At 39.1% G+C, this 24,753-nt stretch overlaps 1 protein-coding gene across 12 annotated transcripts in view; it reads right to left on the reverse strand.

Annotated features, from left to right (window-relative positions):
• Positions 1-916: 916 nt before the first annotated feature.
• The window catches only part of PLEKHA1 (pleckstrin homology domain containing A1), an 83,176-nt gene continuing 59,339 nt past the window's right edge, over positions 917-24,753 (reverse strand). For 3 of the 12 annotated variants that reach the window (XM_034777003.1, XM_034776998.1, XM_034776999.1), the window contains 8 exons: positions 24,495-24,626; positions 23,336-23,479; positions 19,196-19,264; positions 12,386-12,450; positions 9,850-9,913; positions 6,817-6,906; positions 5,565-5,639; positions 917-3,434 (listed from right to left, as the gene is read on the reverse strand). In XM_034777003.1, coding sequence (XP_034632894.1) covers positions 3,108-3,434; positions 5,565-5,639; positions 6,817-6,906; positions 9,850-9,913; positions 12,386-12,450; positions 19,196-19,264; positions 23,336-23,479; positions 24,495-24,626 — 966 coding nt within the window. In that variant the 3' untranslated portion in view covers positions 917-3,107. Of the gene's footprint in view, positions 3,435-5,534; positions 5,640-6,816; positions 6,907-9,849; positions 9,914-12,385; positions 12,451-19,195; positions 19,265-23,335; positions 23,480-24,494; positions 24,627-24,753 lie in introns of all 12 variants that reach the window. The other 9 variants (XM_034777009.1, XM_034777005.1, XM_034777008.1 and 6 more) reach the window with 6 other exon arrangements.

A 24,753-nucleotide genomic window follows, 5' to 3' on the forward strand; every position in this document is an offset into this window, starting at 1 on the left:
TCTGCGGCTCAGCACAGGATTGACTATTGGTCTCCCTAGTCTGATACGCCTGATACAGTTCCTTTGCTTTCACATGGCATTGTTGCTGGTCCTTGTCTTGCCCCTTCTCCTGCATTCCCGGTGCAATCTGCTCATATATGTCCACATTTCTACAGCTGGTCTGTAGCTGTGCTTGCACAACCTCTTCTTCCCACAGGCCCAGGAGATTCAATATTCTGTCTGCTACAAACTAGAGCACGTCTGGAGTGTGCAGTTGCACACAATGGAGAGCTGCTAGTTGAGCTCACCAAGCTGAGCAATCAGGAAAAGTCTTTTAAAAAAATGTCTGGGGCTTTAAAGGGGTGTGCAGCCTTCCAGTCTCTGTGACCCCTGGGCAACGGAGTTCACAGTTGCGACCAGAGCAGTGTTGGTCATTGTGGGACAGCTGCTGGAGGACTGTTCGAGTTGACCCAAGTAACAGTGTTTACCCATGCGCTGTATCAAACTGAATACACTGACCGTGGCTCAACACCGCTCAGGGAGGTGGTGTTACTGCACTGCAGTAACAGAGCATTTACATCAGTAGGAAACAAATGTAAGCATAGAAACATGCACAACTAGGTCAACACAAGGCAGCTTATGTCGACCTAACTTTATAGTGTAGACCGGGCCTCAGTCTATCACCTACAAACTGATGGGTTGATAGAGTGATTTAACTGTACCTTGAAGTCAGTGCTCCAGCAATTCGTTAAGACAGATACTAAAGATTTGGGGCCTGTATACCCTACTACTTGAAGCCATTAGAGTGCTCAATCAATCAAACATGGAAGAATGAAACAGAAGTTGCAATGTATCAAAGGAGAAGAAATAATTTTACTCTTATGTTAAGAAGTATCCTTTTCTGGTAAATGGTACAATAAAAAAATGTCAACGGTTCTTTTAAGTTATCAAACTGATTTATTGACAATTTAAATGTGACATATTTACAGGAAATAGCACTGGTTCTAAAATAATTTAACAATTTTTATAGATTATAAAAGTACTGATAAATAGGAGACCTTGACAATTACCAACCACAAATATATTTTCCTATGCTACTGAACTACAACAGTAGTTCTAATTTTAACAAGTCCCATAATGGAGCTGCTTTACCTCCACCTCATACATAAAATTGCCAATACCAAAATATAGTAAAATGAACATGCAGTGCCAAACCTGTACCAGAGCAAGTGATTTTAAATGTGAGAACTATTTGAATTGAAATATTTTTACTAGTGTCTCCCACATTGTGTACTTGTGAAAAATAAGCTTTCAAAGAACCGTTGTCTTATTTTGATACAAGTTAAAAACTACACTACTTGTTTAGACTGCCACAATAATTTCCAACCCTGGACTAGCTTTCATGTGATGTTGAAGAGTAGAATGAAAGTGTAATTTACAAATACTATTGCCTAAAAACAGTGGTTAGCTTATGGATTAAAAAATTTAAAGATGGTGATGTAATGGTTTTGAAACTAGTTAATATTTAATTCTCGCATTACACCAATTACTCTATCCTTGGATCAACAAGTTACTGTGGAAAAACCCCCTCTCTCTCAGGTCAGAAGTCAGTTTGGAAACTGGAGAGAAGATGGACTTTTCTGATATGTAATTGTTAAGTTCCAGACGACGAACAGTATTGCAACACTGGGAAATGTGAATCACAATAAGCAGCAGCATATGAAATTTGTGGGGTTGGTGGTTGTTGTTTTTTTTGGTTACAGCAAACATTTTTAAAACCTAACTATGAAACCAGTACATGCTCAAGATAATCAAATATTTGAAATGTAAAAGTTCTTAGATCTTTTGTTTGCATCACTGAAGCCCATAACAATGCACACATGTAACAAATATTCAGTTTTATAAAAATCACATATTGCACAGCTAGTAGATGCAATACCAGCACGCTGGTATCCCTAGCATAAGATTTTTTATTTTAAATAATTGTTTTGAACTATGTTACTCAAAATAATTTCACCCCAAGGTTCAAAACCATGTAAATAAGGTCCGTGTACACATCGAATCTCAAAATGTTTAACAAGATGAGAAAAAACACAGGCACTTTAATAGATTATTAGTGCACCAAAATTACAGGCCACAATTGCATGACTATAAACAGTTCAGTACCAGTTTTGACATCAAACTAAATAAATGAGGTCTTTCACTGATCCAAATATAGAAACAAGAACTGTTCACAAAGCACTGATTGGAAAAAGAATCTTTCAAAAAAGTAATCCTAAACAATATGTTTAGACATTTAATACAAAGTAATTGCAGCAAAGCTTAATGTAATGCAATATAAAACTGGTTTACTTCAAAGGTGTAAGATGTAGTAGTCTGATTTCCCTCCCCCATCCAAAACACCATTGTAGGTGGTCCATTAAAATCAAATGTGCAAAAAAATTACAATTCACCTTTAGGAGAGCATCAAAAATAGGTTTAATGTTCAAAATAACATCATTATTCTAATGTGAAATTTACAGCACCATATACTTAGAATTCTAAGGGAGCTTAGAATTCTTAGTCTGGTAATATTTCAGCTGACAATGTTGATCTGATAGGAACGAAAGACTTTTTGTGCATATCCCAGTATCTGAAAAAGTCATAAAATTTTCAAAAGAGGAGAGAAATAATTCACATATGCATAAAGTCTTAATCTGGTTTATAATGAAATTAAATAATCACATTTGTAGGCATTACATTTTCTATAGTATAGCATTAAAATATTGAATGTAATTTTAGGTTTGCCAAATTGAGGGTAAAGAGTTGCTGGTACCTTATTTACTGGCAGCAGTACATATCTGAATCATGTAGTTTGGCCCCTTCCTATTATAAAAGTGATTTATTATCAGGCTGTGAGAAAAAGCAGGTCTATTTCTGACCCTAATTTGAAGGCAGTATATAATTATTTAAATATATATAATTATATATGCATGTACTGTGTATGCACATACCTATGTATATACACACATACATAAAATCAGTGTTCCATTCTCTCTTCTTTCTTCCTAAAATCTTCTTTGGCTACAAGTCTGACCAAGGAAATTAGAGGACCAAACAGATGGATCATTCTCCAAACACTTCCATTATTACACGTCACTGACTGGAAGGCTTGCATCATCCAGATCCACTGCGCCAGGATCCTGTTCCTGAGTGCCATTTTTACTTTGAGGTTCCAATAGGCCCTGTACAGTCACTTTGGAAGCTGGTTCTCTTGGAGGGACAGCCTGGACCTTGAAGTTCCCTGGCTTGGCCTTGGTAAAAGATTCGTGAAATCCTCGCTTCTCCAAGGCAAGGCGTTTGGCGTTAAGGTTTGAGACCAGAGCGTTGCTGTGAGAGGCTGTGGAATGTGAGGTGGCTGCGGTGTTGGCAAAATAGAAAGCATAGCTGGATTCTGAAGAAGAGCTGGAATGCTCCTGTAAAAGGATAAGTGTTTGTCAGATAGAGTCAGTCATTAATGGCACGTTAGTAACTCAGTTCCAGACTTTACTCTGTAAACCAAGAAAACAGAAAAAACAAAGCAAAGCATGAGCCGTGGCAGCAGGAAGTGGGTGCTTTCCCAAGGCAGTGCATTTTTAAATGTGAGCTTACAGCTGTATGTGACAGCAAACATCCATTTCAGCTGAAGAAACTAAGTTATGTTCCTGAAGTCAAGCTTGGCAGCTCTTTACATTTTGATACAAGAGTCTAGCAAGCCCAAACTGATTTTTTTACTAATATGTTTAATGGCAATTAAATTGTGTTTGTTTTCAATACATGTTAAAGCTCACATCTTCAAGGTCATAGATGGAAAAACTAATTGCAAGAGAAAAGTGTATTCAAATGATATTTGGTATACAAATATATATATTATATATTCACATCCCAAAATCTGAAGCACTGTGGAACTCTCACTGCTCCCTCCCCTTACGACATTCTGCTGAATCAAGTTAAAGCAGGTTACACTTCTGTTCACTAACAACTGTTAATCTACTTCCTAAGTTTGTTCCATTTTATTCTACTGAGCCACAGAGCAAAATATGATGAATCAACTACTGTAAGAAGTTAAAGAATCCTTTTCTGGAATCTTAATTGTTGAAATCTTTTTTTTAAACTGCAAGAGCAATATTGAAATAATTTATTTCTCAAAACAACTCAAGCTACTAATTGTACAGAAGTCATTTTCAAGTAAGTGTTTATTACGGATTCCTGCCATTCCATTGAATGACAATTTTAGATGAGTCAAATTCAAGAAATAAATCTACCACTATTTAAATACCTTCTTGCCAGAAAGGGGGCAAATGATCCTTATCTATTACATCATGATTCAGATAGGCTAGCACATACTTATGCCTCTTTTGACTAACATATTTACTTTGATATATCACCATAAGAGGTCTGTCAAAGAAAGAGAGAGATGCTCTGCGTGAAGAATCTGAAAACATTTTCATATTGTCAGTTTAATTTAGCATGGTATTGGATAGATTTAGAGACATAATTAAATTTGCAGTGTTGGTTTGGCCAAATCAACAATATCACCAATATATTAAATAGGTAATATTTATATTTTCAGAGCTATTATGCATTTGTAGATACAATCTTAATAGGATGTGTGTTAAGAACTTAATTTGTTGGCCTTTCACATTGTTTTTAGGAGCAATTCCAGGAAAAGTATTTTACGTTATTTTGTCATGTTTTTATGGTCAATAGCCTATTTGCCACACCACTTATTTCTAATAGCAAAAAATGTTTATAAAAACAGCAGTTGTGCTATATGGGGTTCAGTGATTTATCTGGCACTTCTGTCTATTTTCATCATTAACTTTAGTTACACAAATGGGAAAACTGAATCATTACGCCAAGTTTTCTAATAAACTGTTTTTGTTCGGATTTTGCTACTCCCTCCTACCCTCCCCCCATTATAAATTCCTAGTTTAAGACATTATGCTGCTTTACTTTTTAAAGCATTTTTTAACATAACGTACAAGTTACAAGTTACAACCCCTTCAATATTCTGGCTAATAATTTCATGCATAAGAGTTTTAAAAGCCATGCAAATCAAGCTGCAATATTATCCTTCCAATTACTGCAGTTATAAGATGCTTGTGTATGTGCACGCATCTGTATTAGTTGGGGATAGCTTTTAATTTGTATTTTTGCTGTTACAAGGTGTCAAAGTTGTAAGGTAAAAAACGGAAATATGAACTCTCATGCAAATGAATCAAAGTTTTAATACTTTTCTCTTTAAACTGCATTTTATGTATTTTAGGGTAGTATGATTTGTACTTTGAATGTGAGAAATGACTTAGCATCATTTTTGCCATTACTAATTTAAAAAATCAAATTTATTTTAGAAATCAACAGGTAATACTTAACTGCAAACCTAATGAGTGGTGTGAAGTAGTTTATGAGTTAGTTTTCAATAATGGTAACTGAAAAAAGCAGTGGGATTAAGAGTTAATTTTACATAGTGTATATTAGCATTTTAAATCCTAGCCCTCTGTTAAGAAGGCAATTTTACATGAGAGCCCACATACGTGCTGCATTCACCAGTTCTTGATGTATACCTCTGTATACAAGGATTCGACAGCCTTCTGGCCTGCCGCATCTGGAACACAGTGCAAAGCTAAGATTAGAGTAACCTATACTTCAGGAACGGAATAGAGGGAGGAAAAAGAGAAAGTGTTGCCAATAGTTATAGCTAGGTTGCTTAGTCAGCCCCACCACAAAGCATACACACACTAACAAAATACCCATCTCCCTCTTTTCCTCTCCCCCAGAAAACATTTTTTAAACCGAGTCTATTTTGTGATAGTAATTTTTACTTAAAACATGAAGCAGCTATAAAATTACTAGCTGCAAATACTAATGTTTAGATCAATTGATAGCAATCACACTAGCACACCATCAACATGATTGTGCATTTAACAGCCAGATTTCAAAACTTAGATGTCCAATGTATTATGGGGGGTAGATATATTCAGTTTATTACAAAATATCACATAGAAAAAAAGTGAAAACCATACTTGCAACATCTGAACTGTGAAGTATTCCATGATAAATTTGGACATACTTGATGACACTGTGACACTATTACAATCTTTAGCATGAAATACAATAATTTGTAAAAAAAAACCTGAGCATTTCTAATGTAGGTCCTAATGAAAAGATATATACAGTATGAATGCTGCTATCCACATGCTTAACAACTGTTATGATTTAGGTCACAGTTGTACACACACAGTTCAGTAATGCTAGATGGTGTTCACACAGGGTCTCCAACAGTAAAACTTCTAATTCACACAAGTTATTTGCAATCCCCCTCCGGCCCAAAACGCATTAAATTTGTAACCATAGCTGCTAACGTGACATATGGCCAATAGTCAATCCCGAGGATGTGCAAATTGAATACTCAATATTTTTAATCAATCTTTTATATAATTTAATTGCAAAATTTAGTAATTAGCAAAAAATCTCGCAAGAATTAGCAGAGTTTCACTGTAGTTCTTCAGCTAGTAAAAGCTTAGCGATAAGAGCTCATACTGAACTCAGAAAAGTCTTCATACTCAGCACTTGCATTGTCTTTACATTTAAGACAATGCAATGCATACAAAGCTACATACAGATAACACTAAATGAGCACTCAATTAAAAATGCAAAATGTTTTATGCAAATTTAATATGCATGAAAGTTCATGCAAAGGAGATATGTTACTACTGGACTGGGGGAAAGGGAGATGAAAGAGGAACAAAATAGAATTTCTTGTACTAGATTGACACCTCCTAGAGACAGTATATTATCCACATCTCAAACACATACAGAAGCTGCTGATCTTCCCGGTCCCCGTTGTGCCACTATGGCCCCAGATATTGCTTTTATCCAGCTGTGCATGTCCTCCGGGCTGTCTGCCTAAATCAAAAGAAAAATTTAAAACTAACATTAGATGGCTATTTAAGCTGGGTGAAGATGCTGTTTGTTTATATGGGTAGTCTGGGAATACTATGAGCAGCCTAGCTTTCTTTCCCATTGGTAGGCAGGGGTAGGATTTTTCTAACTACCTATGACTTTTGACACAAGTGTGTGTGGTTTTCAGTGGGATTTATACTCCTAAATCACTCAGGCACTTGTAATAATCGTGGGTGGATTTCCACACCATATTTGTAATATTCCTCCAGGTTAACACTGTGACAACATTTCAATCAGAATTGGATTTACTTGTTGGTTTATTTTTTAAAGGTGACGATGGTAATTCTCACAGGATTTTCAGTGATGTATATAAAGGGGACTTGTCCAGTGCCACACCCTCATATTTCTCCTTTGCTGTTGCTTCCTATGAAACAGTAACTAAAGTGGTCGGGTGAGGGATCTGGTGAAATACTGCACAAAGTAACCAATATGATTTATTGCTGGTCAAATGCCCCCCCCCCCCACACACACACACACAGTGTGAGTGAGTAGGTTTTTTTTGTTTGTTTGTTTCTTTTAAGTTAGGGATCAGCCAAATGTACAGATAATGAACATTGTTCATCTACCTTCTCAAAACACTTCACAGAACACATGCCAATACATGTGTATTACACACACTTCACATGATACATAAAATAACATGTGTTCTTACTTTGATTAAATTAACATAATATTTAGAAGAATCAACTACCTATTTCCTTACAATCACCTTATTGGTGTGCACACATGCACTAATTGATTATCTCAATCCACACACTATATGATAGGAAACAACTGGAATTGTTAAGAACAAGTACTATATTTTCCAGTTAAACACTGGGACAAATCATTGCTTCTCAAACTCCACTGTCTCTTCTTATTGGAAAGGTATATATACAGTATTTATAATTGTTTCTTTGCTTTTGTTTTCTGTCACTTGTTTTAAGTCACCGATGAACCAGTATGGATCGACAAAGTTATCAATTTCTACTTTCGCTCAGGGCACATATGAATAGTTTAAAAATAAGGGTCTTTGGGAGGAGGGTAACTCAAACTGCCTATTTCCATACTTTCACATGTATGGGGATCTTTTAAATATAGAGTAACCTTTAACTCTTAATTTCTTGGGTCTTAGCAGTTGACTTTTTTTTTTTTTTTTTTTTTTTTTAAAAGTCTTGACAATATTTTAATTCTCAACACTAACTATCTTAAAGCTGTGTGTTTGGGATATAAACACAAGATCCCCATTCATCAATATCTGCTTTCATGCGAACATTTCAAAATATATCTGAAGTAGCAGATTTTGGTACACTTTCTTTGCAAGTATGCTGATTACATTAGACTAAAATGCTATATAAATAGCTGCTGTAGTAATCTAAAATCAGTGCTCAATGATTCAACAAGGAGTCAAAATAGGGCAGCAGTAGTGACTGAAGTAATATTACTGAAACAAGCACTGTACTAATTGCATTTTTGAGGTAGCTGGTCTAGGGCTTTCACTATTACCAGTAATGCAAAATATGTATTACAATTAAGATACTTAATTCATAGCAGCCCAATAATCACTGAATCATTTTAAAATGTGATGCCAGAATTAATATTCAGCAATAAACAAAAGCAAACCTTGCTAAAGCATGCAGTGGGCCGACAAGAACATATTAAAACCTTCTAACTAAATCAGTCATAAAATAGTGTCTGGGAACTACAGCGAGACAAGATACCAAGTTAAGAGTTGTTCTTAGAGGTACACTAATTAATTAAAAACAATGAGGAGTACTTGTGGCACCTTAGAGACTAACAAATTATTTGGGCATAAGCTTCTGTGGGCTAAAACCCACTTCATCAGATGCATGGAGTGGAAAATAGAATAGGCAGGTATATATACACAGTACATGAAAAGATGGGAGTTGCTTTCCAAGTGGGGGGTCAGTGCTAACGAGACAATTCAATTAAAGTGGAAGTGGGCTATTCTCAACAGTAGAATACCTAGCGAGGAAAAGTCACTTTTGCAGTGGTAATGAGGCCAACGTAATCAGGGTGTCCCAAAAACTAATTTCCCCATACTCTTACTCACACCTTGTCAACTGCCTGAAATGGGCTACCCTGATACTGTAAATTTGGTGGGTTTTGTTTGATTTTTAAAACAAGTAAAACATGTATAGTTTTTTAAAAATCACCCTGGTAAGGATATGTGAGCAAATTGTTTTGTGCATGTACTGTTAAGTCTTCAGTAAGATATGGCAAGAATCATTGAAGTATTTTCTGGTTGTGAAAGCACCATATGCAGCCAACAAGTCAAAGTATGGTACATTCAAAGTGTCAGTTCATTTTTTAGACCGATATTACAAACAGACTACTGGAGCTGCACGGTAGTAGTTCACATTTATCAGTTAAGGTTACTAGTTTGAATCTTTGACCATTCATCTCCTAGATCTCTGTAGTTTAAATCCACAGTGAATTGTAAAACTAATTTTCTATCAATAAAAATGTAATCATTTAATTAATAGTACAAATTTTGTAAGTGTATTGACCTGGCACTATAGAATTTAAATAACTTTATGCCAAGTGTCAACTCAAAAAGTATTTAAATTAATAAAGGAGAGGCTGTTTAGGACTTTCATAAACTTCAACAATCAATCATTCTTGCTTGCAAATCTGACATTTCCCATATGGATTTCAGAACAAAATTGCAAAGAAAAAAACCTACACTAACATGACAAGACAGTTGGCGTTATTGTAAGGTCTGAAATACTACAGTATTTTACAACCAATGTATGTGCAACTGAGAGGAAGACTGCAGACTTTACCTTCTCAAGAAAATCAAGTATTTAAACAGTTTTAACAGTATAGTATTCATGCTTAATTTTCTTGCAGAATGATCTGGTTTTACCCAGAGTGAAAGGTTACCTGTACATAAAAGGTTCGAGAAGTTGTTACAATTTCAAAGAGATTGTCTCTCATCATTATATCACTGGAAAGACAAAAAACAAATACTTAATAGCAATTTAGATTTTTAAACTGCTCTACTTAAAAACAATGTTATACCTAGAAAATCAGAGTATGCAGAACTCTATATCCGTCACCCTTCAAATTAAACTTATCTTTCCTGATGAGTTGATAGTCACTATCAATTATATGACTGATTGTGATGGGATGTATCAACCTTGCATTAGCCCAGCAAGGGTTAATCACTCACTATGGGTTCAGGAGGCTATGCCATCTGCTCCACTCTAGGTACCTTTTCCAGCTTCTAGGCAAGCCAGGCCCTTCTCCTTCAACAAGCAGAGGGAGACTGTCCCTGTGCCCCTGGCTTCCCTGCCTTTATAGGGCCAGCTGAGCGTTTGGGGCGTGGCCCCAGCTGCAGCCACTTCCCACAATCAGCTCAGCCTAAAAGCTGCTTTCTCCAGCCAAAGCCCCCTCCCAGGGCTGTTTTTAACCCCTCTGGACTGGAGCGGGATGATCAATACAAGCTACAAATAACCAGAGACAGTCTGAATAATTTGGTTCTGTCAATGTAATAAAATAAGGATCCAAAGTCTGAAGCTTCTTCTATTCTCAGCACTACCTGTTCCTTGTGAAACAATGTAGGGTGGCTCAGCCATGAGTGCTTGAAGCTCTCTAATCCTTCTAGTTGAGGTGACAGCAACCAGAAAGGGTGAGGGTGATCTGGTGTAAAGAGCATACTGAAAGAGGTTCAAAGACGGGCTCCCTAAGATTCAGGATGACAATATCGAGATCCTATGCCAGAACAGGGTCCCTAATGGAGCTGAGGCCCAGTTTGACATGAGCAATTAACTTCTGGAGTGAGGCCTCATTTCTTGTAGGATAGAGTTAGGGAGGTAAACATACCATGAGGCTGAAAACCAGAACATTTGTGCTAAATAAGTGAACAGGTCAGTAAGCTAGAAAGACAGAATGTCTGAGCCCGCTAAGATAAGAGGGAGAACGCCCAGGGAACCATTTACTAACAACTGGTAAGAGAAGTTCAGAATGTAGAAATGATGTAAAGATCAGCTTGAGCATGATGTACATGGATTGGTTTCTGAAAAGTAACCAAGCCAATCATGAAGCATATGATGCGATAATGTATAAATGTATATAAAGGAAGAGGTTTTCTGTGCAACTTTGGATGTATAGTGTGACCTATACCCATGAGCTATGTTTGAGTCTGATCAGCTCAAATGTAGCTTTGCTGTATGCCAAATAAAATCACCCGAGTGACAAAATGTGGAGTCGAACTGAGCGTTCTGGATTCCAGAGAACTGGATAAAGTCTTCTCCCACAACTGGACACAGTGTTCTGGTTAAGCAGAGTTGAAAAAAAGTCTTGCAGGGAATCCCAATATGCCTTACTGGCAGGTAAGCATGTAACAGGCTCTTGAGGAACCTGGATATAGTTGAGTCAGAAGATAAAGCATGACTATACTGGAGGATAACAAGTCAAGACTGTCGTAAGGTGGACATTGATGGAGCTGAACAACAGGCTACTTTTAAATGAGGCAAGTAGTAAAGGATCTTTGGTAACAAACTGCAATGGGTCTAGATTGTGTTGGGAATCTCCTCCATTTTGAGGCATAAATCTTTCATAGATGTCTTCCATTCTGTAGAAGAAAATCTCCTGAATCTGCAAGGAGCAGTCTCTTTCAGTGGTACTCCACCTGCCAACATCCATGCAGTCAGGAACAAAGACTCTGCTGTCTGCCATGAGTGGTAAGAAGGAACTGAGGCAGGGTCGCATTTATGCCATCACAAGGGGGCACAAGGAGGCACAGAGCACACGCATGACCCTGACACACACTGCTATTCAAAAAGACTCCAATCTCATGTGCATGAGGTGCAAGCACATCTACAGCAGAATCTTCACCAACACATACCCGAAGTAGAAATTTCAGTTTCATCCTCACTTCAAAATATACTGATGTTAGTGGTTTAATTGTTCCCTTGATTTTTTCATTTATGGTTCATTCTGACCTTAACTCACTGCTGGGGATCATGCAGTGCAAGCCTCAGTATCAAGATCTCATGCTATACATCATAAATTGCACCGTTTAGATACAACAGGGTACTTAACCACAAAGCTATCTGTTGTCCCTAAATACACCAACTATCACACATGTATCTAAATTAACTAATTGGAATTAAGCAACAAGTCTTTTGGCTGATCCTACATTCTAGCCCGGGGTCCTCAAACTGGGGGTTGGGACCCCTCAGGGGACTGCGAGCTGTCAAGCTCCACCCCAAACCCTGCTTTGCCTCCAGCATTTATAATGGTGTTAAATATATTAAAAAGTGTTTTTAATTTATAAGGAGGGGGGGTCGCACTCAGAGTCTTGCCATGTGAAAGGGGTCACCAGTAAAAAAGTTTGAGCACTCCTGTTCTAGCCCAACAAAACTGTTTACTGTGATACTTCAGATATTTTGCATCAATGGTTAATTTTTCTCACCTTTGTTTACATTCCTGAACTTTATGGACCTCTTTAAGAGGTATGATCCGGAGAGGTTCCTTTTCCTGCAAAAAAGGAAAAAGGTTTCAGTGGATTAATTTCTTTCAAGATTCAAATAATCAGGATTTTGTTACTCAGGACTGATTAGCAATAACAGAGCGATACAGGGAGACTTCCAGGGCAACGATTCATTATTGCTTGCTCCAGCTAAGACTCTGTTCGCTCTCATAAGCATTGAGCTCCTTCGCAAATTCTAGGGCATGAAAGCATTATGAATCTTTTTTTTTTTTTATTATTTGGAACTTTGTGTAGCTACCCATTATACTCAACTGGATAAGGTCCAAGAGGATCTCCATGATTTAAGCCACCTTTCTTTCCTTCCAAAGCATGGCACAGTAATCATAGAATCAGAATCGTAGGACCGGAAGGGACCTCGAGAGGTCATCCAGTCCCCTGCACTCATGGCAGGACTAAATACAATCTAGACTATCCCTGAAAGGTGTTTGTTTAGCATGCTATTAAAAATCTCCAATGATGGAGATTCTATAACCTCCCCAAGCAATTTATTCCAGTGCTTAACTACCCGGACAGTTAGGAAGTTTCTCCTAATGTACACTAATCCGCCCTTGCTGCAATTTAAGCCCATTGCTTCTTGTCCTACCCTCATAGGTTAAGGAGAACAATTTTTCTCTCCTTATTATAACAACATTTTATGTACCTGAAAACTGTTATGTCTCCCCTCAGTCTTCTCTTCTCCAGACTAAACAAACCCAATCTTCCCTCAGAGGTCATGTTTTCTAGACCTCTTTCCTAGACTTTTTTTGTCTCTGTTCTCTGGACTCTCTCCAATTTGACATCATCTTTCTGGAAATGTGGCAGCCAGAACTGGACAAGATACCCAGTTTAGGCCTAATCAACGTGGAGTAGAACGGAAAAGAATTACTTCTCATGTCTTGCTTACAACACTCCTGCAAATACATCCCAGAATGACGTTCGTGTTTTTTGCAACAGTGTTACACTGTTGACTCATACTTAGGTTGTGATCCACTATGAACCCCACATCCTTTTCTGCAGTACTCCTTCCTAGCTGCCATTTCTCATTTTGTATGTGTGCAACAGATTGTTGCTTCCTAAGTGGAGTACTTTGCATTTGTCCTTATTGAATTTCGTCCTATTTACTTCAGTCCATTTCTCCAGGTCTGTTTCCTGAACATTTAAATAAACCTCAGCACTGGCCTTTCAACTTCCAGTTTCATGTGCCACCATGTGGCTGTTGGAGGGAATAGGAAAGTTTCTCTCTGCTTACCTGAAATTTTATTTTTAAATACTAAGGTTACTTATAGGTATTTCCGACAACTTGCAGCTTCAAGGAAGAACAAGACCTGTCTCTTGGCAGCAGGGGAATGCCTTACCTCCTGAAGTTACCTTCAGTGAAAAATTGCACAGCCAGGATGATTCAAATCTACTTTCCCTAAATTATTGATTGTTAACTATACTTTGAGGAAAAGCACAATGATTTCTGCTACAGAGAATAGTAAATTCCATTTAATAACAAAACACCCAAATCCTGGGATGCTAATTTCCATTCCTTCTCTGTTCAGGATGATCCATTTGTCTACAGAGAGGGCCGGATCTGTTAACCTCAAAGAAAGGAAATTTTCAAGTAGCACAGACAAGTTCTCTTATTCTTTGTGCTAAGGCCCACAGATCCATTACAATGGAAATTTCATAGAAATGTGCCTCCACAGTGGGTGGGAAGCAGGATATTCCGTTAAATATTGGCATCTGAAACAAATAAAATATCTCCTCCATCTTCCCCTGGGCACTAAGGCACAGAGAAGATTTCTGCTTTTTCACAATCAACCTGTGGAACTCGTTGCCAGAGGCTGTTAAGACCAAGACTATAACAGGCTTCAAAAAAGAACTAGATAAGTTCACAGAGAATAGGTCCATCAATTGCTATTGGTCAGGATGGGCAGGAATGGTGTCCCTAGCCTCTCTTTGCCAGAAACTGGGAATGAGCGACAGGGAATGGATCACTTGTTGATTCCCTCTGGGGAACCTGGCACTGGGCACTATCAGAAGACAAGATACTAGGCTAAATGGACCTTTGGTCTGACCCAGTATGGCTGTTCTTATGTTCTTACCAAAATAAAGAAAATGGCGTTGGCTATGACTGGATGACCAATATGTGCAAAATGTGGTGGACTTGCATATTAATGGCTGTGTGGCAGTCTAGTTGACTGCAATACAGTACTACTCTACCCTAAGAAAGTCCGTGCTCCTAAACACTGGACTTTGATGCTTAATCAAAAGAGGAATATTTCTTGAATTTACTAAGTGAATGAAAGCTATGAGAGTTGTGAGGAATCACGTACCTGAATTAAAAATATAATACTGGTCTATTAGAGAAAGCTCCCAACTTCAAAGCTCATCTGAATGTAGATAGTGGCCATTGGAAGCCCTACTCTAATGGATATGAAGTCTGGCACCTCCCTTCAAGGGGTCAATCAGGGTAGTGTTGTAAGGAGCAGAGTGAGATTCAAAGGTCATGCTTAATGATCGTCCCGGCTGGAATAAGGTTGATGTCCCCTAATGAAGCATTTAATGTTGGGCCTTGTACAAAACTTCCTTTTCATGAACATGCTGAGAATATTATACTACAGTGCCTTGACATTTTGCTTGGACACATACTTACAAATTCATAATAAAGCCCTCCAAGAAGAACTCATGGCTATGCTTCACTGTTTTAAAATGGTAGTTAAACTGTGGACTTTGCCCCAGACAGTAGAATATATTGTATTTGTTTACTTTTGTTTTGGGATCCGTGAGATCAATAATCACTTATTTACTGTTTGTATTAATCACAATGCCTACGAGCCCTCATCATGGACCAGAAGCCCCTTGAGCAAGGCATGATACATACAGAAGAAAAAGACAGTCCCTGCCCCAACGAGCTTACGCTTCTTCCAAGGGTTTATTTTAAACATCTTTGGTCCTGGATGGAGGACTGATTTTGCAATAGCAGATCTTTATGAGAGCTGAAGATGCCACTTGTTTTCCTTTATGGACATCATCATGTTAATCTTCGGAGATGAAACCTAGCACTTGATTGTATTCAATGTCAGCCCAGGCCTATGATTGACTTTTCTGGCACCATGCATCTGTCCTGAATCCAAGATACTTCAGGAACCATTTCAATGTGTTTACTTCAGCTTTCTCTGTGTACATAATCCTTATCTCTTCCCAGATAATTTTTCTGATAAGTGAAGTTCCTTCTTCCGTAATGCCAATATTATTGCTGCCATGATCCTGGAGAGACACCCTGGCAGCACATGTAATTTCAAAAGGTAATGACTGACTATGGGAAGAGAAAAAGGCTACCAAACAGCTGCAAAACATAAAAGAGTTGTCTGAAGATGGTAAAATGAAAATTCTTTGAAGACAAGCCTCCTATAGAAACTTACTTAGGCATTTCATGCAGGGCCCTGCTCTGTTTGTCCCCAGTCCTCTGAGGCTAGAAATAGAAATGAGGAGCAGGTTGTAATGTGCCGATCTGAAGTAGATGGATGATTTAATTCATGTCATGGTTTTTCCATGAGTTACTCAGACTGAGAATAGGACAAAGATATTCATGCAATTCTTGTACAACTCCATGAGTACCTCCTTTGGGTATAGGGAAGTTACTTACCTTATTGTGGAGTTCTTTGAGATGTATGGTCCACATCTGTATTCCACTGTGAAGTATAAGTGTATGCCATGCACCTGAGACTGGAGAAATCTTGCAAGCAGTCTCCAGTGTTCCACCCGTGCCCCTGCACCAAAGATATAAGGGGTCGGGCAGATCGACTATCTCTCCAGTTCCATCTCTACCATGAATCTTGTCATATTCCAAAGCAGAGGGAAATACAGATAGGGACCACACATCTCAAAGAACTCCAGTTAAAACAAGAGAAGTAACACTTCCCTTTCTTCTTCCAGTGCTGGTCCCTCTGTTTTATTTCACCACAGATGACTGACAAGCAATACTAAGAGGAGGAGGAGGATGCAAAGCTCCATGTAGTATAGCTGCTTGTAGAACCACAGTCCCGAAGGATGAGTCAGCAGGGGAGCCTTGAACCAAGGCATAATCTCATGAATGTACGGATGGAACTTCATGTAGCTGCCCTGCAAATATCAAGCAGAGGCACCTCTTGAAGTGATGCTATTGAGGCTCCCGGTGTACAGTGAGCCCTTACCCCGTGTGGAGGAAGAAGTTGTGCCAACTGACAGTAGATCCACTTAGACTTTCTGAGAGAATATAGTTTGTACTTATACTTGTTTTATGGCAATAATGATGAACAGTCTGGGTGAGTTTCTGATCTGTTTCATTCTCTGCAGGTAAAATGCCAATGCTCATCTCATGCAGAGGGAATGAAGTCGCCTCTCCTCAGAGACATTAGACCATACACAGTAGCATTGTTTATGAAAGCATGTGGGGGCTCTTAGGGTGTCATAACAGTTCACTGTTTCTTTTTGATTAATCTGATGCCACCTGAGAGTTTTTATGCCAAAAAGAAAAGGGACTTAGGTACCTGCCTGAACTTGGCTGCCTGTGAAGGGCCTGTAGAGTGACAAGACCACTCTTACAGGTAAATATTTCCCCCAGTTAGAAATGCTAAGTTCCTGCTCACCAGGGAAAATACCCACATTTATGTCTAGTAGGGATCCCAGTCTGATGATGGAAACAACAGTCTGATACTATCCCAGGCTATTAAGTGTGACAGGAAAACCCAAACCCCCTTCATTACACCTTCCCAGGATGAATGAAGGATATATTGCTATAAGTTTGTCAAGGAAGGCTGCAGACCTCCTCAGCATAGTTTCACAATATTCTGTACATCTCTGCCTGAAGGAGTCAATACTTCTAACCTAAGTTAGAAGGCACCCCTTCCCTGGCCCAGCCCAGGCCCGCCAAAGTAGCCAGGTAAGACAAGAGGCACCCCTCCCCACCGGCCCCATCATGGACCTGCCACAGTGGGGAGAAGCGCCTCCCCCGGGCCCATCAGAGCTGCCGGCTAGTGGAGCCCCTCCCTCGGCCCAACCCAGCTGGAACTGCCGAGGCTGGGGAGAGGCGCCTCTCCTGTGGCAAGATCTGCAGCCCCCGGGCAGCCTGCCCGCACACACCCCATCTCCAGCCCCACCCCAGAGCCCGCACCCCCACTCTCTGCCCCAGGCCTGAGCCCCCTCCCATACCCCAAACCCCTCATCCCTGGCCCCTCCCCAGAGCCCTCACCCACAGCCAGAGCCCTCATCCTTCAACACCCCATCCCTCTGCCCTAGCCCCCTTCCACACGCCAAACCCCTCGGTCCCACCCCCACTACATTAATTTGGTTAGGTGTGCCAATATGAAGGTGATGTGTCACTGGGGAGGCAGAGGGTTCTGTGTGCTCCCCTCGCCTGCAGGCACTGCCCCCGCAGCTCCCATTGGCCGGTGGGGAGGGGTGCCTCTTGTCTTACCTGGCTACTTTGGCGGGCCTGGGCTGGGCCAGGGAAGGGGTGCCTTCTAACTTAGGTTAGAAGTATTGACTCCTTCAGGCAGAGACGTACAGAATATTGTGAAACCATGGCCAATGGGAGCTTCGGGGGTGGTACCCACAGGCAAAGACAGCGTGCAGCAGAGCCGGCTGCCCAACCCCATCCCCAGGAGCCACTGCCGGACATGCTGGCCACTTCCAGAAGCGGCATGGGACCAGGGCAGATAGGGAACCTTCCTTAGCCCCTCTGCGTGCTGCTGTCACCCCAGAGCCGCTCGAGGTAAATGGCGCTGGGCCAGAGCCCGCACCCCGAACTCCTCCTGCATCCTGCACCCCAACCCCCTGCCCTGAGCCCCCTCCCGCACCCCTCCCGCACCCCAACCCCCTGCCGAGTCCCCTCCTACACCCCATACCCCTCCTTCACCCCAACCCCTTGTCCTGAGGCCCTTCCTGCACACCGCACCCCCTCCTACACCCTGCACTCCCTCCCATACCCCAATCCCCTGCCCCAGCCCTACATTCATGGCCCTCCATACAATTTCCCCACCCAGATGTGGCCCTTAGGCCAAAAAGTTTGCCCATCCGTGTTCTAGACAGTACTCTGCTACTAGCACAATTTAAAGACCAGCCAACAGAACTTAAAAATTCATATGTTTTGAAATTGGCCAATATATACTAATTACTACTATTATTTCAAATCTTTATTCAGTTAGATGTTTGTATGCAAACAGGATGTTTGTTTCTTAGCTGCATACCTCTGAATTTGCTATTGACAAAGGCCACGTAAAGGTGGGAGAGGAAGCCGGGAGGAACTGTGCAGCTATCCAGGGAAGCATAAATACAGCATTGTGCTTCTTTTAACATTTGCTTGGACTCTCTATTTGACAATCAGCATTTCTTAAGACAATCATTTATACTCAAATGAGCATCCACCAAGCATGAGAGGAGCAAAATACTGATGCAAAATGAGTGACAACTGTTGTGCATATTTAGAAGTTCGTTCTATTCATTATTATTCCTTACTGGAAATCAATCCTCCATAACACCGTATCAATCTCCAGAGCAGCAGATTGCGCGGTCAGAGAATTAACTTTCAAAGGGAAATCATTAACAGATGACCTATTTTCATAAAACAATTACTGAAAATATAGAACAGAATTACAGAAAGTTACAAAAGCAGCACAGCACTTTTTCAGACACCCAAGTAGATCATTAAGAAACCTTCAGTGTGTATTTTTGAAATTTACTTCCAGACAACTTTTGAAAGCAATATAAACACATTTGTGAACATACCTGTTCAGATTTGAAATAGCCTATTGTATTTTCATCTAACTGAAAGTATCTTCTCTTCCAGTTCTTCATCTATTAAAGGGAAAAAAAAAATATTGTAATCCAAGCAATACACGATTCCCTTTAATTTTCACTCAGTCTAGCTAGGTTTTTTGAAAAATACATCAGTGAACTATTAGCAATTATATGGAAGCTGCATTTCCAATTTTTATTTTTGTAATTACTTTTAGCAATTTCTACTAAAAAGCTATTGGATATTTCTTAAACTGCCACGATTCTATTTCCAATTATTCCTATTCATAGGAATCGTGTTTCCTACATTCATTACTCTAGATTATTTTAAAACCACATATCCAGCTCTCCAAAGTCTAAGATTTAATTTCACAAGAATTACACTTGGAAAGATTTGAAGTTACAGGTTTTCTTAAGGATCACAGTGCAGCAAAGTCTGTGAAATCAGCAGTATGGTAATCCAATAATTCAGCATTCTGTAGAAAGTGGTAAAAATGTTTAGATCCTTCTTTGGAAACGAGAGAGAACAGAAAGAAGGTATCCGAGGAAAATTTAAGAAATCCTATAGAGGACTCATTACCACTGGTTACGTGAGGTTCATATTCCTTGATTTAGGGAATTTGTACCAAAAGTGCTGTGGACAATTCTGAAATATGCCCTTTGTCTCTGACATTTTACATGCAGCTAGCATGGATCAAACGCGTACTTTATTCACTTCATACACATCAAATGACCTGGAATAACAAATGGGATTAAAGTGATAGGATTACTTGAATGGAAAACTGGGATAAGGGTAAACGTAGTGAGACAAAATATAGAAAGACATGAAGAGTTCTGTGTAAGATTGAAAGCTTCTCTTGGTGAAAGAGACAAGTTGGTCCATTACAAGGTATTACTTCACCCATCTTGTCTCTAATATCCTGGGACCAATACGGCTACAACATTGCAAATATGAATAGGTTAGAAATATACCTTATTCTGTTCAGTACAGAGAAATATAAAGAAAAATAGGGACAAAGAATATGCCACCAATCAATTATGAAGACAATAAGCAGGAAAGTATATTGGATAGTGGTAGAGAGGAAAGGCTATACTTTTATTACATAGTGCTTAAACTATGCGTAAAAAAGAACTAATACATTTGCATATAAACTGATATAGCAAAAAGTAAAATGTTTACTATAACTACGAGTTTATATATACACCCTTCCAATAATAATGTGATAACGGCTTAATTTATTTTTTTACTTAGACTGCTTAAACAATATCACCTCATATTTTAATAATTTTGCCAGTACTCATGTTCTACAAAGGCATTTAGCCATGAATTTATGCAGCCTATAAGTCAGCAAATTTTCACTGTTATTGTAAGTTGCACACCTAATATTGACTGTGTTGTACATACAGTTCACTGAATACTTTTCATATTACATCAGTCTAAAGTATAGAGTATTTCTGCTTTATGTCAGTATTCAAGATGCTTACACATCTCAGATTAGAAAATCAGTTTTGTACATGGTGTTTGAGAAACAAGATAGAATTTAAATTAACATAATGCACACACACACACACACACACACACACACACACACACACGAGCAGACAAAGTTTTCACACAACTAACTGTCATTCTGATTTGAGTCTAACCATGCAACTTAAGCATCATTTTAACTTATTTTTGTGTGGCATTTCTTTGGTGTCCTTCTAAAATGAAAAGGAGGAGCAAGTTCATTAGAACAGCCATACTTGGTCAGACCAATGGTCCAGTCTAGTTCACTATCCTGTCTCCTACAGTGGCCAATACCAGAGTTTCAGAGGGAGTGTACAGAACAGGGTAGTTGGAGTGATTCAACCCTGTCTTTTCCTCCCAGCTTCTGTCAGCCAGAGATTTAGGGTTGGCCTGAGCATGGGGTTACATCCATAACCATTTTGTTTAATAGGCATTGATGGCCCTATTCTCCATGAACTTATCTAATTCCTTTTTTAACCGAATTATACTTTTGGCCATCACGCCCTCCCATGGCAATGAGTTCCACAGGTTCCTCTTGTTTGTATTCGACCTATTGCCTATTCTCTACGTTGGGTGACCCCTAGTTTTTGTATTGTGGGAAAATAACACTTCTCTATTCACTTTTTCCACATCTTTCATATTTTTATAGACCTCTATCATATCCCCCCTTAGTCATCTCTTTTTTAAGTTGAACAGCCCTCATCTTTTCAGTCTCTCTTCGAATGAAAATCATTCCATACCCTTGGTCATCTTCATTGCCCTTCTATGAATCTTATTTTTTTTATCCCTTTCCTAATAGTCCCCAATATTGTTAGCTTTTTTAAGCACTGCTGCACACTGAGCTGAAGTTTTCTGAGAACTACCCATGGTAATTCCAGGATCCCTTTCCTGAGTGGTAACAGCTAATTTAGAACCCATCATCATATACATGTAGCTGGGATTATTTTTTGCAAGATGCATTACTTCGCACTTATCAACGCAGAATTTCATCTGCCATTTTGTTGCCCAATCACCCAGTCTTGTGAAATCCCTTTATAACCCTTCACAGTCAGCTTTGGACTTAACTATATTGAATAATGTCGTATCATATGCAAACTTTGCCACTTCACTCCCTTTTCTGATCATGAATGAATACATTCAACAGTACAGGTCCCAATACAAATCTTTGGGGGATTCTGCTGTTCACTCACCTCTCTCCATTGTGAAAACTGCCCATTTATTCCTACCCTTCGTCTCCTATCTTTTAGCCACTTACTGAACCATGAAAGACCTTCCTTCTCATCCCATGACAACTTAGTGTCTGTAAGAGCCTTTGGTGAGGGGCCTTCTCCAAGACTTTCTGAAAATCCAAGTACTCTACTTCAACTGGGTCATCCTTGTCTACATGTCTGTTCATACCCCCAAAGAATTCTAATAGGTTGGTGAGGCATGGCTTCCCTTTACAAAAGCTGTGTTAAACACGATTTGTTAGGGAAGAGTGATCTATGTGTCTGATAATTTTGTTCTTTGCTATAGTTTCTACCAATTTGCCTGGAACTCAAGTTAGACTCACCGCCTGTAATCATTAGAACCGCCTCTAGAGTCCTTTTTAAAAATCAGCATTAGCTACTTTCCAGTCATCTGGTACAGAGACTTGTTTCTGAAATGGGTTATATACTACAGTTAGTAGAGCTGAAATTTCATATTTGAGTTCCATCAGAACTCTTGGGTGAATATCATCTGCTCCTGGTGACTTAATGTTTAATTTATCAGTCGGTTCTAAAACATCTTCTATTGACACATCAATGTGGGACACTATTTCAGATCTGTCAACCATAAAGGATAACTCCGATATGGGTATTTCCCCTACATCCTCTGCAGTTAAGATTGACAGAAAGAACCCATTTACTTTTTCTGCAATGGTCTTGTCTTCCTTGAGTGTTCTTTAACAGCTTGGCCGTCTAGCGGCCCCACTGCCTGTTTGGCAGACTTCCTGCTTCTGATGATAAAAAAAGTTTCATGCTCCCAGACTTCAATGTTGTGAGTTTGCAGAGCTTTGAATATAGCACATGCTAAATCCCTTAATCTCGAACTGTTTGGCTAGATACCAATCTCCTGCACATTTTTGGAATTGCACAATTTCTCTTCTAAACCACACAGAACACCTACAAACTTTCCCTAACCACTTCACCCTTTATAAATCCTGCACACAGTAAACTCTTGCTTCAGTCCAGATACCTTCTGTACACTTTTCATTACAAAAAGATAGCTGCACATGCTCATGCCAAAGAGCATCCCTTAATTACACACTTAGCCTAAAACCCATATGCAGGAATGTTTTCCTGTCCAAAAGGTCTCAAATTTTAACCTAATACAAAAACACGCGAAAGCACCGAAACCCCCACAAAAGTTGAGAGAATACCAATACAGATATAAAACACATACATCTACTACTACTACTGAAGAACACCCATTTGATAAAATTCTAATTCTAATTACCCTCAATATTTTAACATTAGTGTTATTTGGTAAAAACCAAAAATCAGTATCAATTGATCTCAGTATAATACGGAAAGTAACTGTAATAACTTTTGGGCCTCTGTTCTTCACAAGAGGAATGCATTATTCTCCAAATCACTTACCACAGCGCCTTGTTTAACACAATAGCCAGCTTTGATTACAGCATTGTCTGGGGGAGGTTTAGCAGTAAAGTAAGGAAGGTGGCTTTGTGACCGTTTCAAGTAATTTCTGTCACCTCCTTCCCCACATTCATTTAATTCTTCTTTCTAGAATGAAGCAGAGAAAGGTTCAGGATGTTCAGCGTTTGCCCTAAAGCCCAGTGATCTAAGAACAGAAAATGAAAGTGTATTCGGTTCCCTAAATTTGGTATTTGGTCCACCCTGTGCCCACAAACCCCATCTCTGATTTGTTTAGAAGCATCAAATACTTGACACTGCAGTATAGCAGTAATATCAATGTGACAATTATCTACATAAGGCCTGCTGGAGTATTCCAGGCCCTCCTCAAAACTACACAGTCTGAAAATAGATTATAAACCTATTAAAACAGATAAAGCAATTAAAAATAGTATGTTGAAGACCTAAGAAACAAAATCTTTACTCCTTTTAAAAAAAGTTAATCCATGGAGTGACTTTGTTGAAGAGTAGAGCAATCTAGATAATTCCAAAACTATGATCAGGGCCAGTCATGCAAGTCTTCAGAACAACCAATCCCCCAATGTGACCCAAGAGGATAAAATAGTACACAAGCTGTCAAACTCAGTAGAATTACTGTGTATCTACTTTTAGATAAAACCATTACTAACTTTTTATTTTAAATCAGGTTTCTAGCACACCATTTATAAAAATCTTGGCTTTCTGAGCCAATCAGTATCTTTCCTTTCTCCACTGCAAAATGCAAAAACAAGTATACCAGTTAACTTCAGTAATCGACTAACTTGAACAACTTTGACATTGTCAATGCCAGAAACTCATTTCACGCCAAGAAATTCAAACTCATATAGAGGGTCTAATTCTTGGAAGTAAAAAAGTCAACACTTCAAAGTATAATGTTTCATACAGTCACAGAAAAGTAAAACAGTCGAAGTGATGCCTAGATACCATATCAGGTAAATATTTAAAAAGCAAGCTTATGAGAGTATGAGTTTTCTGGATGAGGCTGGATGGGGTTGACATTTATTTTATCAATAATAAATTTGTACGTCACAGTATCCTGACAAGACAGACACATAGCACAACTCTTCCACTAACAACATTTCCTTACTTGTTATGAAGCTATTACCTGAGTAGGTGTAATGATGGGAACACCACCAACAATTTCTGTTCTGTAAGACACTTGTTTCTTTCCACCCGGATTTTCAACTTGGCGATTTGGGTTATCAGGTTGACACAGCAGATCAGACTGCTTTGGTACCTGAAAAGTTAGACATGATGAATAATTTCATGTTTTCCTCCGTCTTAAGACTAAAAATAAAGCTGGTAGTCTCCATGCTCAGGTACCTAAAAAGCCTCAGTTATTATTCAAGCACTCACATTCAGTC

Source organism: Trachemys scripta, chromosome 7, assembly GCF_013100865.1.
Source record: "Trachemys scripta elegans isolate TJP31775 chromosome 7, CAS_Tse_1.0, whole genome shotgun sequence".
NCBI classification, from domain to species: Eukaryota; Metazoa; Chordata; order Testudines; family Emydidae; genus Trachemys; species Trachemys scripta.